The following is a 17,005-nucleotide window of genomic DNA, read 5'->3' on the forward strand; positions in this document are numbered from 1 at the left end:
TTCTATAGTGCGCTCTACTAGACAGAGGAGTGCCCTCTGAAAACATGAGTTCGCCTCTCATGGATGACAACAGGAAAATTACTCCTCTGTCTCTGTTTTTGTCTTCTCAAAAACAAACCAAGACATGACCATATTACATTTATTACTATAAAAAACCTTCACATTTTGTAATAAAATGTATAACAAGTTGACATCTTTAAGTTCAAAGGAAATGGACCATTAAATGTAAAAACATGGCTGTGAATCATAAAGGCTTGATCTTAGGTCTTGTCACCCAAGATCCATTCCCAGCTAATGAGCAAATATTTGAGCAATCTCACACTCCATTAGCAACAACTTCAGCTATGCCTAATTCCCTTCATTTTGTAGATCATGTAAAAAATCTCTTTCTGAATTGTTTTATAGCTGACAATACTTTAAGAATTACAGTTCTGTGTGTGCTCTTGCTCTGGCTACCAGAAATCCCAGTGGTAGATATGCGATTCACTTTTGCCTGAGCTGCTTTAAAGAAACATCCTGAAGACTCTAGTTACAGTAATTACTATAACGCACAGAAGTTAAATTAGTATTCGCTAAATAGGTTATTAAACAGATCACATATTGTGGTAGGTAGTAAATAGCTAAATTAATATAACATGTATAAAAAAGCTAGAAAACTACTTAAATCAGAACCAGTTGTAGATTCAGAAAAGTACAGATGGTTTCAGTTTAAAACATAGTTAAGATTTCACCCCACATTGTGAAGAAAAAGTTGGGAAGTGCTATTACTAGTCAACATTTCTATAAGAAATACCAAATTATCTTTGATTGCATTGCAATAGGTAGTGATGATGGTGACATTTTATGTGTGGTTTTCTTTTTTCTCCCCTGTATCTTTTTGCCCTGAGATACTGAAAAAGATGAATGTGTTATGCATAGTTTGGTCATTTACCCCATGTACTTGCTGCAGTGTGGTTAGTGACCTTCATATATTGCATGTCAAAATCTTCATTACTGAGATCTCCATCAACTACTGAATGTAACCAGCTGTGGGGAGGAGCATGATTTGTACTTGATCAAATGCAGCCACACTACATAATAATATAGAGAATGGAAGGAAGAAACTGAATTTCTAGATGAAAAATCAGGGCCAACTTTAGAATTCTAGAATGTAAATTCTCGAATCTGACTTGTTAGATCTGTCTGTTTTCATAGGTATGAAGAATTAGACTCCTCTTATCCTGAAGTTATCCTGTCAGTTCTTGTAGTTCAGTGTTAGCATTCTTCTACTTCATAAACTCATTTGCCCTTTCCTCAAAAGTATCAGGTCAAACTACTGCCTGCATAAAGATACTGAGCTTACTGTGCAGGGAAAACAGACTGTAGACCTGATATTGTTATATTTATAAAGTCCATATATTAAAACTGGAACATTGTTTAGTCTCTTTCTGAAGCTCCTATTCTGCAAATACTTTTAGTACCAGGAGGTAACTTTTTTTTTTTTTTTTTTTTTCCCCTGGACAGAACTGTAATTTTTAAGTTAGTAAGATATTTTTAAAACTTTAATATTGAAATCTAGAGTGAAATGTTTTGCTCTAAGACTTGGCTTAATATAGAATGGTTTCTTTTTGTGTTACCTTAATAGCAAAACATTGAAACATCACTAGTACAATTATTCCCTATTCCTGTGAAAGAAAAATATTCGTTGGTCAGAGAAAGTAATTGTACATTTCTCAACAACTGTGTGATGCTCGTACGACATTCCTCTAAGGAGACAAAACTAGGAAGATCAAGAAGTCATGTAATGACATACCTAAAGTATACATGCACCTAGGAAAAGTTACATATTAGAGATGTTATTGCACTACTCCATGTGCCCCTCTGGCCTTTTACAGTGAGCATCATGGTTAAGTATAAATAGGCTTTTTATTTTCCCTGTGGCCTCCTTCTCCATATGGGCTGTGGATCCTGTTTGCTGACTGCTTCTTTAGAGTGTCACGGCACTCACAGATCGCCGATGGCTTCCATGGCTAATACTGTTAGAATTGTCTTTAGACAGTTTGCCACCATCCTGTCCAGGAGTTTTTAACCTGCTGGGTACACGGGGATAATGGCCAGAGAAAGGTCCTGCTGAAGAGTCTGTAGCAGGAGATTCTTCCTCTGCCCACCTATTAAAGAAATAGTAACCTTCTTCAGGTGTCCGTTTCCTGAGAGGATTTGCTTCAGAGGCAGAAACTCCCTGACTTTCAGTGTCCCCACGAGACACAGGTGCTGCTGCTGGATGTAAAAATGGTGACACACATAAGTTGCTGGCATTTTGGTCAAGGTCATCATTAGATGCCGGTGTTGCTACAGGTGCACCAGAAGTAGTTTTTTTCCTTGATCTTAATTTCTGGATTTCAAGATCCTGTTGCCCTTTAGGAAGTTTATCTAGTTGTTGGGCTTCCAGAATCAGAGATGCTCCAAAGGTTCCTCGTAGAGCAAAAACAAAGAACCTGATGGAAAAGGAAGAGAATGGATTGTTTTACCAGTGGGTCCCTTCCATACTCACATAACACAAGTCCCATTGCTACTTTTCCATTGATATTCAGTAGACATACCTAATAAATGAAAATTGACTCCTGGATCTTAATGCCACAGGTAACTATACACCTTCCTTGACCTGCACAGAGTTAACTATATGTATATAAATACTACCTAAATGATAATAGAAACACTTGATTGCTGAACTGTACAAGCAAGATACTCAGAAGCTCACCAAGAGATGTGGTATTTGAGAAGATTGATGTTCCCTTAATACTGTTAAAACAGGCTAAAGAAGGAACCTTAATTTGATAGATAAGATAAACCCAGGAATTTAAAAACCTTATCAGTTTGAGGATTTGCTCAGGAAGCAGTAAAAAGAAACGTGTCCTACCTGTCCCATTGTAGGGCAGAGAACTTATAGAACTATATATCGTGTGCAGTGAAGGAGCACACATCCTATCTACAAGTGATGTCAGTTTTGTTGGAAAACCAAAGTCTCTTTCAAAGCAACTTTCTAGTAGGATTTGACTTTACATAGATGGCTTCAATATACATTTTAAAACAAACACAGGGACTCACCAATATTGCATTAAGAAAGCTGCTCTCTTCACATACTGCTGCTAAACATATGCATAAATAAGTATAACAAGATTAAAAAGCTTAGCAAGCTACAGTAAGTAGAAAAAGGTCTTTTAAAGGTAATGGATTTCTCAGGCCTATCTGCACAAGCAGGATTGGATAAACATACTTGCTGTGCCAGTGGCTCAGGGTGGTCAATCCCATAGCATCTCAGATATAGGAATTGTGCAGTAGCTACTTAAAGCTGGGTCGCTAAAAGCACAACTGCAGAGAGTCCAGGTCCATTTGTGTAGATCTGGTTTGGATCATATTGTCCCCTGTCTTTCCTCTCAAGCTGTCATCTGTATCTTCTGTGCAACTTGCATGTGGACCAGATAGGAGGACAGAGAAGGGAAGGAGAACTGGATCTCCCATCCCATGAATTGCTTTCCCTTGCTCCTGCCCTTCCCACAGTCCTGCAGAGTGTAAGACTCAATTACCTGTTGAGCCTCTGCAGGGCTTCCTGGCAGACATATCTGCAGATGGAGAAATACATCTGGATCCTATGTTGAAACCCTCCAAGAGACACAGCGTCTTCCCTTGCCAGCAAATGAACAAAACCTCTCAGAAAGAACCCCAAATCTCAAGGCTCTAGCTGGTTTCTGAAGGAGATAGGGAGCAGGCAGCAGGGTGAGATGAACTAACTGACACTTAAAATTCAGTGCATTTTAACAAAGGGTGGTTTCACCGCTGCTGCGATATGCTAACACAGCTAAGTTGTAGCAGAAACTGAGGGCTGGATATTCTGTGAACTGAGGATTTTGCCAAAAATAATCTGGGGTACCTGCACGAAAGAACAGAAGTTCTCCAGCTTTGATGCTATCAAGATACAAATCTTTAAGCTCAGTATCCAGCTGAGGTGTCAATGATCTTTACCTTGCAGAATTCCCAAGATGGAAATATGAATTCTTTAACCATCTGTTTGATATAGCTCTTGGTAGAAAGTTCAGGGTCAAAAATGACATTGTGAATGGGGATTGATAGAAAAACAAAAATCACAGAGGAATAACACAGACTGGAAAAGTATGCCCTGCCTAGGAGACATGAGACCTTACTGAACCCTGTGCTGTTTATCCTGACCTGAAGTTATATAACACGAAACCACAAAAGCATCTCGACTCAAACGGGAAAATAATAACAACACTAATTTGAAGAAAAACATTATCTAGTCTTGAAAAGTTTCTTTTTAGACAAAGTTAAGGCTCGGATTCTAATGCCTTAAAGTACTTATGAAATAAGATATTAAAAATATTTTCCTGATTCCTGCAATACCAGTATGGTACACTGCTTCATGGCAGCTATGATGAGGAGTAGACTAGCAAGATAGTCAAACCAAACCATTTCTTTCCTTGTCCAAGGACAAATAAAGATTTAAATAAACAGTGCAACTCAGACAGAACATATCTGCTTAAAGAATGATGAAGATATTAAGCACCAAAAGTAGTAAGGTTACCATAAACACAGATGTTTTTCAAACAATTTTCTTTCAGCAACCTATCAAGATAATTTTCCCTCTCCAAACATTATTCGGTCTCAGTTAAAGCTATCTTTAACATATCTGATTTGTTGCACAGAGAAAAACTAAAATTCTGGATACAGGAAATTATTTCATCTGAAAACCTGTTCTTAAATTGGGCATAGAAATGTACTATAAGGTACTTAAGAAACAGAGTGCGTTTTGTAACTCTCAGTGCACACAGTAGTATTTAAAAAACTTGCTTTCTTGTCTTGATCAGCTCAACAATATTGTGTCTATGATAGTGAACTATTATACAGCAGGTTTGTACCGCTAAGCTTTGAAGCACCCCAGAAAGACAGGTTTTCTTGATGGGAAAACAAAAGCAGCAGATATATAGTGACCCATCTAGAGTTATATAACTCAATAAATTAATGGTTCACAAACTGGAAAGTTGAACCCAGGCATCTGACTTCCACACTTATCACATATCCCTGTGCAACACACATGCCTGATGTATCACCTATCTATACACATTATTATTATTATTTCACTCAAATGCCTACAAATCCACAAAATGAGAATTGAGAGGAGCACAGTGCATCATTCAAACCTTGGCAAGAGTGCGATGACGGGGGTAATGAGACACAGCAAACAGAAGGTGGGGTCTGAAAGCTGTTTCTCCATAATCCAGTAGGGGTTGGTGGGAGGGTTGCAGACCACGCAGACGGCATTGTAGAGCAGAGAGAAGATGAAGTAAAACAGCACACTGCCAATCATTGTCACCAAGTGGAACAGGGTCTGCAAGCAGAATTGCATGAAATGACAGGGGTGCTTGTGAGACTGACTCCGAGTGCAAGACAGGAAGATACAAAGACCATTTGCAAAGAATATACCCAGTAGTCTATGCTACTAAGAAGTGCAGTGAGAGGAGTATCTGGAAATCAATTCACAAACCAGCAGTGACAGTGAATACAGTTCTTTAAGAAACTCATCCTCATATATTGAAGTATGTAAAAATTATGTCCTGTCTGCCCAAAGGCACAGTAGAAGCAATTCTGTCACTATGCAAATGAAGGTATTATCCTGAGGCTAACGGTTCTGGCACATTGTGAAATCTCAGTGCATCTGTTACTTTTTATGATCCAGAATCCAGGTGAATTACTCTGAAAGATGATGTCATATGTTCACCATAGAAAAATAATCACACGACCTGGACAGGTCAAACACATACCCACGTTTTCATTTCTAGAGCCTGGTGCAAGAGAATGGTCAGGAGGGAGATGGTGTTGATGGGGTTTCCAAAGGAAAACACATCGATGTCAGAATCCTCATACGTCTAGAAAACAGATAGACTGTGATGAACTCTGACTATTCAGAAGTGATTTTTTTCTGTTTTTCAAGGAGGATAGGAGAATGTGAATATTAATGATCCTGGTACTTACCAAATAGGGGACAAAGAAGCAAACGAGGCTCTGATAAAACGCATCCAACATTGTAATAATAAAAGTTGACAGCTTGTATATCTGCAGAAGTTTACAGATAACAGTCATTATGATGGGACACACATCTCCATTTTGTCCTGCAGACATAATTGCTGTCTGTTTTTCTGCCATTCAGACTACTGATTATAGCTAACTGGTCTCCCTTCATGAGTAAATGCCTCCTGAGCAGCTGATTTAGATCAAAGGCTTATCTCTGAACAGAGATTTTCCATTTGTTAACTAAAGACAAACCTTAGGAAGATTAGCCAATCAACTAAGGGTCTTAAAAGCTGAATGTCATGAATACTCCATCTCTCCCCAAAGGACCACTTTCCCCAAATTCTTTTTCAAACAAAGGTCTTTCTAGAGCTATAGCATTGGTCAAAAATAATTTCTGTTAAGGTTCCTTCCATCGAAACATCTAATTTGTGCCATTTTAATTTGACTATTTAGAATCATAGAATCATTTAGGTTGGAAGGGACCTCCAAGATCATCAAGTCCAACCATTGAGCCATTAGGGCTCTAAAGTCCTCTGCTAAAACAGATCAGAATCTGTCAGGGTTGGAAGGGACCACAAGGGTCACCCAGTTCCAACCCCTCTGCCATGAGCAGGGACATTTAAACTTATCTAGTGACCTCTGGGGCCACAGCTCCTGTGGAGTGGGATGCATTCTTGCAGTGACAGATTCTCCTCTAGTTTCAATTCAGACAAAATGTCAAAGCAACAACAATGCCCTCTTCAAAATGGTAAATAAAATATATTTTGCATATATGTGAGGTTCAAGAACTCCTAGGAAAAGGGATGGAAAGTCCTACAGAGAATCCTCAAATTTTGCATTGCCTTGCAAGGATTGGATCCATGCTCCAGTATAATGACGGTAGGCAAAGGGAGAAAGAGAAGCAGAGGGAATTCTCAAGTACCCGACATTTTTGTGGTTTAAAACTTAGGCCACTTCAAATTCTGCTCCTTAACATTTTGATAATTGCCTATTAAAAATTTTAAGGCAATTTGGGAATAAGTGCATACTATGCCAGGTATGTATGTCTGTATGTGTGCTCCTCTCAAACATACAGGGATCAGACTCGTTCTCTAAACATGACAGGCAAGCTGAGGTAAAAACATAATATATTTCCTGCATATTTTCTAAGTGTTGCCAATATTGACTGTTCAAAGTAAAAGAAATAAATCAACCAAACAAACAGTTCATGCCTGGAACAGCCTAGACAGCAAACTGTGACAAAATCCTTTATGTATTTACAGGTGTATTTCTGAACATGCGAAAAGCAAAAAAATATTTGGTTGCATATTGATTTAAGTGTTTGTGTTCTCTCGTCACTTTTTTCTGTGATCTTTTTAACAAGCTTTTCTTCAGTAGGTAGAGACTGAAGCACCAAATCTGAGCAGAGTTTAATTAAGGACCAGCTAAACTATTTTACTGTCATTCATTACATTTCTCATCCTGTTTTATACATTTCTCCCTACCATTTCATTAAGAAATTTTCTATAGGTGTACCTATACACCTACACTCACATGTATTTGCTCCATCATTGCTTCTTCAGATCACAAACGATAAACACAGGGCTGATTCACTAGCACATCACTTTACTTATTAAAATGCAGCATGCTAGTACCAAAGTGGATTGCTCAATATATTTAATAGTAGAATAAACCTTCCCGTTTACATCTTCCAGCTATGACCAAGCACCCAGCCTCACTTCCAGGAAGCAACTTCAGTCATATGTTCCTTTATCAGTTCTCACAGCTACAATTCTACCTTCTTTTAGTGGTCATCAGTAAACCAGAAACCATAAATGGAACATTTAGTCACAAGTAAGTCTAAACTCTTATCTTCCTTCCCTCCTCACGAAACCAAAAAAACCCATGATCTTTTGACTTAAGAAGCATTTTTTTTTCCAGCAATCAAGTCATACCTCTGAATTTTGTCCATTCTTGTACAACTCAGGCAAACCTAGAAGCATTTCTGCAGAAACATCTCTATCCAGGACTCCAAAGACAAGAGGGGGCATCGAGGTGAAGAAGAGATTGAAAAAAATCATCTGCCAGTAATCTATCATTGTACTGCCTGAGAACCCACAGAAGAACTGGTACCAGAAGAGCAGGTTGACATAGCTCTGTAGAGAATCAAATACAAACACAACATTCTCTTGCAAGCTGAGCTTTGGCACCTGACATGTGGAGAAGTACATTCTTCATGGTGATGTGTTTTCATTTCCCTTTGGGTGAAATGAACGCTGCACCTTTCCTGTGGCCTCTCCTTTGCATTTACCCATGGTGTTGTCTACAGATACTGCTGATCTGGACCCTTTAGTTTGCAACACACTGGTGGTCTGTGTCTCTCATAGTTCTACCTATGAGGTCTGTGTTGAACATTGGTTATTAACAGTGTCCCAGGAACACATTATTTTGTTTAAAGGTAGTGTCAGTAGACAACTTTGCACTGTTTTACACAGAGCAGTTTGTCTTAAGGGTCTTCTTCAGCAATCCACTGTGATACGGCTTTTAAAGAAAATATCAGAGAATAGTTAAGTAAACTGTTCACAGCTCTGAGCACCAGATTTTAAAATTCTTCTACAAATGTCATTGTCCATGTGGAATCAAAGGCCTCCTGCTCCCTAACAGTACTGGTGAGATAACAGACCAGCAGCATCCCAGTCTGAAGAACTCTTTTGCATTGCAAATAAATATCCTTTGGACTCTAAAAGGATGTCCAATTATGTAAAAAAAAAAAAAAAAATTCCATTTCCTTGACAAATTTTAACAGTGATAAGAACTAATACTTATTCAAAGTTATTTTAAAAATCCCAGATACTTTGAATTCTACGTAAATAGTCTTGCATTCTCATAGTGTATTTCATGTCAAATGGACTTATTTGCAGTGTTGTAGAAACTGTATCACTATCAGGTTTTTCCACTTTATTCTTCAATGCAGAACTCATTTGCATATACATTAAATTTTTAATAAAAATGCCAGATATGACTGCATCATTACTTGCAAGTAGTTACTATCAAATTATATGCAAAAATTCAGAGATTTCGCAGGCAACCAATTCTTAGTGCAGAGTCATCTTCTATATTCTAGCACTAATAATCTGCTCTTGCTTATGCAAATTTTATTTTGAGGCTCATGGATATTATTAATAAAGTTTTTTGACTACCACATAAAAATTACTAAGCCTTAAGTCCTTTTTTCTCTCTGGAATAACGCTATGTCAAAATATATTTAAAGCCCATACTTTCCTCAATGCTTTAAGCAGCACATTATTAAGAAGGAGGTAGAATACTATAAGCCTGCAAAGTAAAGAAAAAGGAACTGTAGCATCATAAAAAGTAAGAGTATAACCTGCAAAAAACAAAACCAAAACAAAACCAAAACCCAACCCTCCCCCCCAGCCCTGGACCTGACCCTTGCTAGGATGAAAACTTCTACAGTTTTAATAATCTTACCACATTTTTGTAGAAAAAGTAAATCACCATCTTTGCCAGGCGAGCGTAACACCAATGTCCATGGACAAGAAGCAGTTTTTTGAGGTGCTTAAATCGGGATATTGCAAAGTCACTAGCCATCACAGCCTGTGGTAAAAAGAGTAGAAATGAATTTACAATATAACTTTTTTTCCACCCAGTATGATGAAATTTGAACATGGACATAGAAATTATTTCCTACTGTTGAATATTGTAGAAAACCCAGAAAACCCCAGACAAAATAATTGAAACTTTCTATCTCTGCAGAATTTTCTGTCTTAGGAGAATGAGGACGGGGGATGGGTGGGAAAGAATTTGGGGCAGAAAACACTGAAAGAAAATCAACAAAACCTGGGAATTCTATAGTAGCGATGATTCAGAAACCAGATGCTAACCTAACACTGGACAGGCATCTGCTAATTTTCCACACTTATGAACAAACACATGTTTGTCCATGCATGCTAATTGTTGGCTCAAAACACACTTTTTTGGCTGGACCCGTAATTAGGAGCTGCATATTAATTTATGACAGTAATGATGCCAACTTGGGTTTTTAAGATGACACTCAGGAGTATAGGGCTGCTCTGAAACTTATTAGGAAGCAAGAGACCATGTGACAGAAGAGGAAAGGAAATAAACTGAATGGATACCTGCATGCCTTCTTGGCCAGATATTCCAATTCCAATATCAGCTGCTTGAATCATACTTACATCATTCGCACCATCACCTAGAAGCATAAGACAGGGAGGAACATTAAGGTGCAAGAGAGGGTGCTTAATACAAAACGCCTGTATCAGAACAAGAAAATAACCCTAGCTATACTGATAAACAAAGGTGATTCTGTACTACCATGCATCTTAGTTAGCTTAACTGATACTCAGCATCAAGCAATCGTGACCTTTAGGCTCTGGTTATGGTTGGAACATCTTCCTTCCCAGAAGACCTGGATCCACCAGGTCTAAGCCTGACATTGGGACCATCTGGGTGGTAGCATGGACACCCCGGCACCATCTACATCTGCATTGGTTTGTAGATTTCTGCTTGGTGAACTCCATATGCTCAGCAACATGCTCTGCAGCACCTTACTGGACTGTACTCTCCAAACTATATGATAAATTTGATCGCAGTTGACAATGTAACAAGCAAGTTTTGGGAGTTATTCTGCTCATTCCAACCTGTAGCAATATGTTAAATACATAACCAAATTTCCATGGAAAGAACAGCTATGGTTGTTGTCTGCGATGTGCGGACTGTGAATTAGGTTAGCTAGTAAGGAAAAATAAATTAAGCAGAAAGCTTATATTTTGAACTCTGGCCTATAGGTGTACATTTCAGTTTTAAGTTATAAAATTAAATTCTGCAAAGATTTTAGTGGGATCTCTTACCAAAAGTGGAGCGGGAAACTCAAAGCATTTCACATTATTTAAAGGTAAAAATCAAATGAGTCAGTGCTTGATACCACTCCAGAGATAACCATACTTTCACTAGTTGGGAAAATTTGACAGGAAAAGGACTTTATGAAAAGACAAAACGATGAGTACTACTGACTGCTTTCCATGCCTAAAGCAAGGGCATTCTGTAAGGAATGTGTACCTTTATTCATACTGGTGTGCATGAGAAAAGGACTGCTGGGTGACTGAATTTGAAGTGTCTTCATCTTGTTTAAAGGGGGTGTGATTTGCTTAGTAAAAGCTAAAGAAGGATTTTTTTTTTTTCCATATGGGTTTTGATCAGGAAAGACTATTCCATGCTACTTCCCCCACCGTATCTATCTGAGGCACAGGAAATAGCTCATACACTATATTCCATACATTTCCAGAACTCAAAAAGAAAGAACCTGCTTCCCTCTCTCTCCTGTGAGGTTCAGAATGGAGGTACCTATTGACAGGGTCATTGCTTTAAGCTGCCTCCGGACGAGCTTGACCACCATGCTCTTCTGAAGAGGGGTGGCACGGCAGCACAGCACCGAGTGGCAGTGCTTTGTCAGCGCCAGGAACTTCTTCTCCAGGCCTCCCTGGAAGATGATGTTCAGCGTTCGTCCATCAACCACCAGTCCAAACTCAGGACTGGAGGTTTCAGAGGCTGAGAAAGATGTTGGAATAATGCCAAAAAACTTCCGCCGTGGTTTTTCAGCCTCATAATTCTTCTTAACCTCTTCCAAGGTTAAATTCAAGAGAGATTCACAGGTTTCCTGTGAGAAAACAGAAACAGTTCTGGAAATAGATATCTCCATCTCCTTTTACAGCACAGCTCCTTACAAAGGTGTGTTTGTATAATCATGCCGGTAGGCTTAAGAATAACAGATAAATATTAGGGAAAACTGGCTGAGAAATGCACTAATTCACCAGATTGGAGATTATTTCAGTTACATCAAATCCTGCAGTGAAAACACTGTTCATTTTATCACCTAGTTAACTGTAGTAAGGAATTATTCCAGAAGAAAAGAAAATAGTCTTAATGTCTGGAATACATATTTGTATTTGCAATGCTGAGAGTTCAGAAATTAAAAAAAAACCCAACAACCTATTTTTCTAAAAGAGATTTAAAAAAAAAATCTAGTTCTTATATAAGTGATGTGAGATATTGCAGTGTTTGCTTCCCTCAGAAGCTGCAGCAGAGAAACAAGAGGTTCAGATTTTCAAAATTGCCCAGTAACTCTGACAGTTTGTCTTTTTCTAGGTCACAAATCAGGTGTGTGTCAAAGCCAGGGACAGAAATAAAGCTTCATCTTGCCAGGCACTGTGCCTCAAACATAAACTAAGCCTTTCCCCTTAGCAAACCTACCTCATTTTGGACAGAAGTCCAAACACAGAAATGCTTAGATGGAAACAACTGGAACTGACTTAGTATCAAGGGGAGCACTTTTACCTCTTCCGTACAAATCTCCTAAATTGGCACACCACTATCAGAGAAAACCCAGAATGGTCTAAAAGTTCTTTTGCTGTGTGTTAGTACTAAGGATCTTCCTTCTGTGGCATGGCACTGAATACCTCAGGAGCTAATCACTCCTTTTCTACCTTTTCTGTCACCTTTATTGAGTGATGATTCAGTTTTAAAATGTTATTTTCACTTTGTGTTGCATAAGGTACATGTGTAGGATGTTTGCAAGATTTAAATTACACTTAAGTGGGAGGTTCTGGAATCAAAAGTACCTCTGACATCTAATAAAAAGCTGGATCTAGCCTGCACACTTAAAACCTCTAAAAATATCAAAGAAGTATCATCTTGTTGTGAACAAAACAAAAACTGAAGTGGAAATTCCTTATTTGCCTTAGCTTGCCTTTTCAAATCAATTCCCCAAACTACCTTCCTGTGTTGCTTTTTCCTGGAAAATATTTAATTTTCAGTGGTTGAACAAGCTACTGGGCTCAGAGGGTAAAGAAAGTCCCTTCCCACTGAAGCCATTTCAAGAGTTAACTTTGGCTAAATTCATAGATTACACTCTTTGGATGTATTATTTGTATTCTGCTATTGCTGCCACTGGGAGACTCTTTCAGAACCAGTGTCCTGGGCTTCATTTTGAAAGGCAGGGAAATAATCTTATTGTGGAGCAACTCCAGTGCCCACTGAACCACATGTATTCACAAAGGCAGAGTAACACACGCACAGCTTGCATCTGAGCCTGGATCGAGGGCTGTATACGGTGCTGTGGATAAGTGCATGTGCCTGTGTCTCCTGGAGCCAGGGAGGTCCCGCCTGCACCTCACTCCTCTGACAGAAAACATCTTCTCATTTCCATCCTAAATATATTCATTCTGCCTTCTGTTAAAGCAGATATGCGTATCAAATGAAATTACACATCGAAGCAAGGAATGTATCCCATGCCAAATTCCGTATCATCTTTGCGTGTTTCCCTATTTCCATGACATTAAAAGAGAGAGAGATTTGCATAGGATTTTATTCTTGTTTGGAGAGCTACTAACTGCAGACAAAAGCAGTTAGAAAGTAGGCCATCTAACTACTCTATACAATTGCCTGTCTCAAGAAAAACAGTATTTTAACTATATTTCATTAATCCTTGCAATAGCTTTACAGCAAAAGGCAAGCTTGTATCCATAACCTCCCTTTTGTGGAGAAAAAAACAGGCAAAGAGACCAGTGACTTGCCTAGTCACAGATGGAACCGATGCCTTCCCTCAGCCTCCTGTCTGCCCAGGAAAGGCTGTCTCATGGTAACTCCTGCTGCTGCTGAGTATGGGCCCCAAGCACAGGCTGCTTGAAAAGGACAGAGCAGCACACTGGGCAAAGGGCAGCGGCTGCTGCCTGGGGCACCTCAAGGGCATCCAGGGCTACACAGGAGGGAAGAGGGCGCAAGGAAGAAAATAAAAAAGGGCAGTACAGCTGGCATTTTGGACACTGCTTTTAGGCTTTAGAAATGATCAGGGCTGACCCCTCCATAGGAATTGAGTCTGGTTTAACCACAATGCCTGAATCCGCTCTGCCCTAAACCCATCTCTCAAAGCCATCTGTCCCACCACAATGCCTGGAGGGATGAGATACTAGGCTGTGCACAGTGGTGGCCATTCTGCTTTCCAAAAGCAAGGGATGGTTTTCCTGGCACCCTACTTATGTTGGTGGTTTCACAACATGCAAAAGCCAGTTTTGCTTTTCTAAAGTCTTTTACTCTCACTATCCTTAATGGCATCTATGCTCTTCGAAAGTTAGGACTCTATTTTCTCTCTTCCGTTCAGACAGTTTCAGGAATAGCCATGGATGGCACCACAGATTGTTCACTGTATGTTAGTGAGTCACAGAAGCTGACAGATGTGCCCTTGCAGTGATTATCCTTGGTTTGGAGTACCTTTGCTTTGCCTGTTGCCTGACCTTCTTATTGCCCATGGAAATTCAGGGAGTATCTGTGCACATCAACAACTAGGTGTGCCACCATGGAATGTCAAGAAAGTGATTGGGTTTTTAACCAGCCTACAAGAACTATATTTAGGTTCCCAAGAAGGTGAAATGCTACGTACACAAAAAGGTACTGGACTAAATTGTTCACTAATAAGTTTCTGATTAAGTCTAGTCCTGTTAAGGAACATGCAACTAGAAAGTTCTGAATTTAATTGAATCTACACCTGCATGCTCTTTCCAGACTGTCTCATACGGTACTTTCCAAATGTCTTCAGATAGCTATCACCCAGAGTTAAAATACCATTGTAACTGAAATTTCCATTTCAAGGTGAAAAGCTAGTTATAAATATTATTAAGGAATCAGACACTTAAACTACATATTGCCTTCTTTCTAAAGCTCAATATTAGGTAAATTTTAAAATAATATTTTTGTTTGGAAGAATCATTGCATTTTAATTGAATAACACTCAACATAATTGTCTTGTGTTTCAACTCATCCTGTTACATATGGTCTAAAGAGTTTCTGGGCTAATGCTGCTATGTGGGTTTTTGGCTGGCTGTTTTTACCTGAATGCAGCCTAAAACAAAACAGTGCCGGGATGCAAGACACAAAGTAAGAGAAAAACAACAAATTCTGTGTGTCTCTCTGTGTACTCACCTTATTTTCAGTGTTAATGGTGAAAACAGTGTCTCTTTGATTCAGGAGTTTACAGGAATATGCAATGTTAACTGCTGTTTCCTGTTTGTCCCCTGTCAACACCCAGATTTGTATCCCAGCTTCTCGAAGAGCCGCAATAGTGTCAGGCACTCCCTCCTGCAGCCGATCTTCAATCCCTGTTGCTCCTGGGCAAAAAGGAAAAGAAGTGAAATACTTTTCTCTCATTTGGAAACTACGTTGCTGTTTTCTTTTTTGAGAAAAGGTCCTTGATTTCCAGTCATGCTCCTGAACTTATCAAGAGATGAGCCAATGTATTGTCCAGCAAATAAACACATAGGCACAAATTCTGCATTTGGATTAAGATCCGCATGTGTCACCAATCAAATTCTGGCTCTTCATTTGAGTCGTTGCTAGAACAATGCATTTCATTTCTTCTTAATAATGCAAAATGACAATGTACTGGCAGAGGAATTACACCATATGCATTTTTAAAGAACTGCATGAAGTCACATCAAAGCAACCAGAAAAGATGAACTTTGACTATTTAAATGAATGCTATCCTTCCTGTCAAGTCAGATGCTTCACCCATCAAAGGGAGAAGAAACGGTACAGTAAGTTCTCTTTTTGAAAATGTGCAAACTTAGAAGCAAATGCCAACACTCAACCTGATGGTAAATGACCATTTGAAAGTTATAATATTCTTCTTCTTATCTCTTCCACTAGAGGTCAGTTTGAAAATGCTGTAACTGTGATACATTGGAGATGGATACTGATTTAAACTAAAAGAACACTTTTTGCGAAATAAAGTATGAAAGCAGACAGAACCTGAAGAGCTGGCAGAAGTAACAGCTTCTGACAAGATCTACACTGCCTCTTATGTGGTTCTGCTTATGGCATTTACTGTTATTACTCTAATTTTTTAAATCACTGCAGAGATTATGAGAAGCCATAACGCTAATAGCTTGCAACCACAGAAATTCAGGATAATGAATACACGGACTGTATTCACAGAAAGGTGAGATGGAGACAACTCTGAAAATCTAAGTCCTAAAGAAAAATGTTTGGAAACAAAGTAGGAAAGAAAGCAGTGAAGTGCTCCATAATTTAACAGAGTAGTGTTGCTAGATATGATGGTGATGAACGATGCACAAGTGCCACTGAATGTAGTTTTAAGAAGAAATATCCTTTTACAAAGTGCAGAGCGCAACCATGACAGAGCGACAGCAGCAGGACACATATTTGTTAGATGCATTCACTGGCAAAAATGCCTACATGTTCAAGCCACCATTTTTTATAATACAGTTTAATTATGAAAATTCTGTCAGAATTTGTGCTCAAAACTGAAGTTATAGTATTTTATAGGTTTATCTAAGGACACAGACACATGATTGAATTGTGGAAACTTCATTATCTACTGTGTCAGCTGAGCCACAGTAACAGCTGAGGTACATGTTCTTTGCTCTTGGCACAGGATAGTTTCGGTACACTTTTTCAAAGTTACTGCTGCTCAAAATGCATGAGAACTTGTTTAGACAGAGTCATTGGACTGTATACGCTAGCCCTAAAATTTCCAAACCTCATAGGAAGACTTTTTGATATAAACTACTATAAGCTGTTGTCTGTCTGGCTGCCAAGACTATCACAGGACAGCAAGTGATATTTCACGCAATGACGATTCTTATTTTTAGCTACCGAGCAAGGTGAGCTTGGTCTCCAGATGCTGTGCTGTCTCCATTAACAGCTCATCTCTGTTGTCAATTGCAGCTTCTGCCTCCCGACGAAAATTGGCCCATTTTTGAAAGTCATCTTCATTCAAGACCTGCATAACACAATTTAAAGAAAGCTCATTTTAAATTTAAATAAGAGAAGAATGGCAACATTCTGGATCACAGAGACTTAACTCTTATTCAGGCTGGTAAAGTACTATGTCATCTTTTAAATAACACCA

At 38.9% G+C, this 17,005-nt stretch overlaps 1 protein-coding gene across 1 annotated transcript in view; it reads right to left on the reverse strand.

Annotated features, from left to right (window-relative positions):
- Positions 1-1,966: 1,966 nt before the first annotated feature.
- ATP10B (ATPase, class V, type 10B) overlaps positions 1,967-17,005 on the reverse strand; it is a 51,298-nt gene continuing 36,259 nt past the window's right edge. Inside the window, exons 13-22 of the mRNA XM_008946732.1 lie at positions 16,750-16,876; positions 15,058-15,242; positions 11,428-11,740; positions 10,200-10,276; positions 9,532-9,657; positions 7,998-8,198; positions 6,025-6,105; positions 5,814-5,918; positions 5,193-5,380; positions 1,967-2,474 (exon numbers count right to left, since the gene is read on the reverse strand). Coding sequence (XP_008944980.1) covers positions 1,967-2,474; positions 5,193-5,380; positions 5,814-5,918; positions 6,025-6,105; positions 7,998-8,198; positions 9,532-9,657; positions 10,200-10,276; positions 11,428-11,740; positions 15,058-15,242; positions 16,750-16,876 — 1,911 coding nt within the window. The remainder of the gene's footprint in view (positions 2,475-5,192; positions 5,381-5,813; positions 5,919-6,024; positions 6,106-7,997; positions 8,199-9,531; positions 9,658-10,199; positions 10,277-11,427; positions 11,741-15,057; positions 15,243-16,749; positions 16,877-17,005) is intronic.

The sequence above is a fragment of the Merops nubicus genome, unplaced genomic scaffold (assembly GCF_000691845.1).
Source record: "Merops nubicus isolate BGI_N331 unplaced genomic scaffold, ASM69184v1 scaffold20050, whole genome shotgun sequence".
NCBI lineage: Eukaryota > Metazoa > Chordata > Aves > Coraciiformes > Meropidae > Merops > Merops nubicus.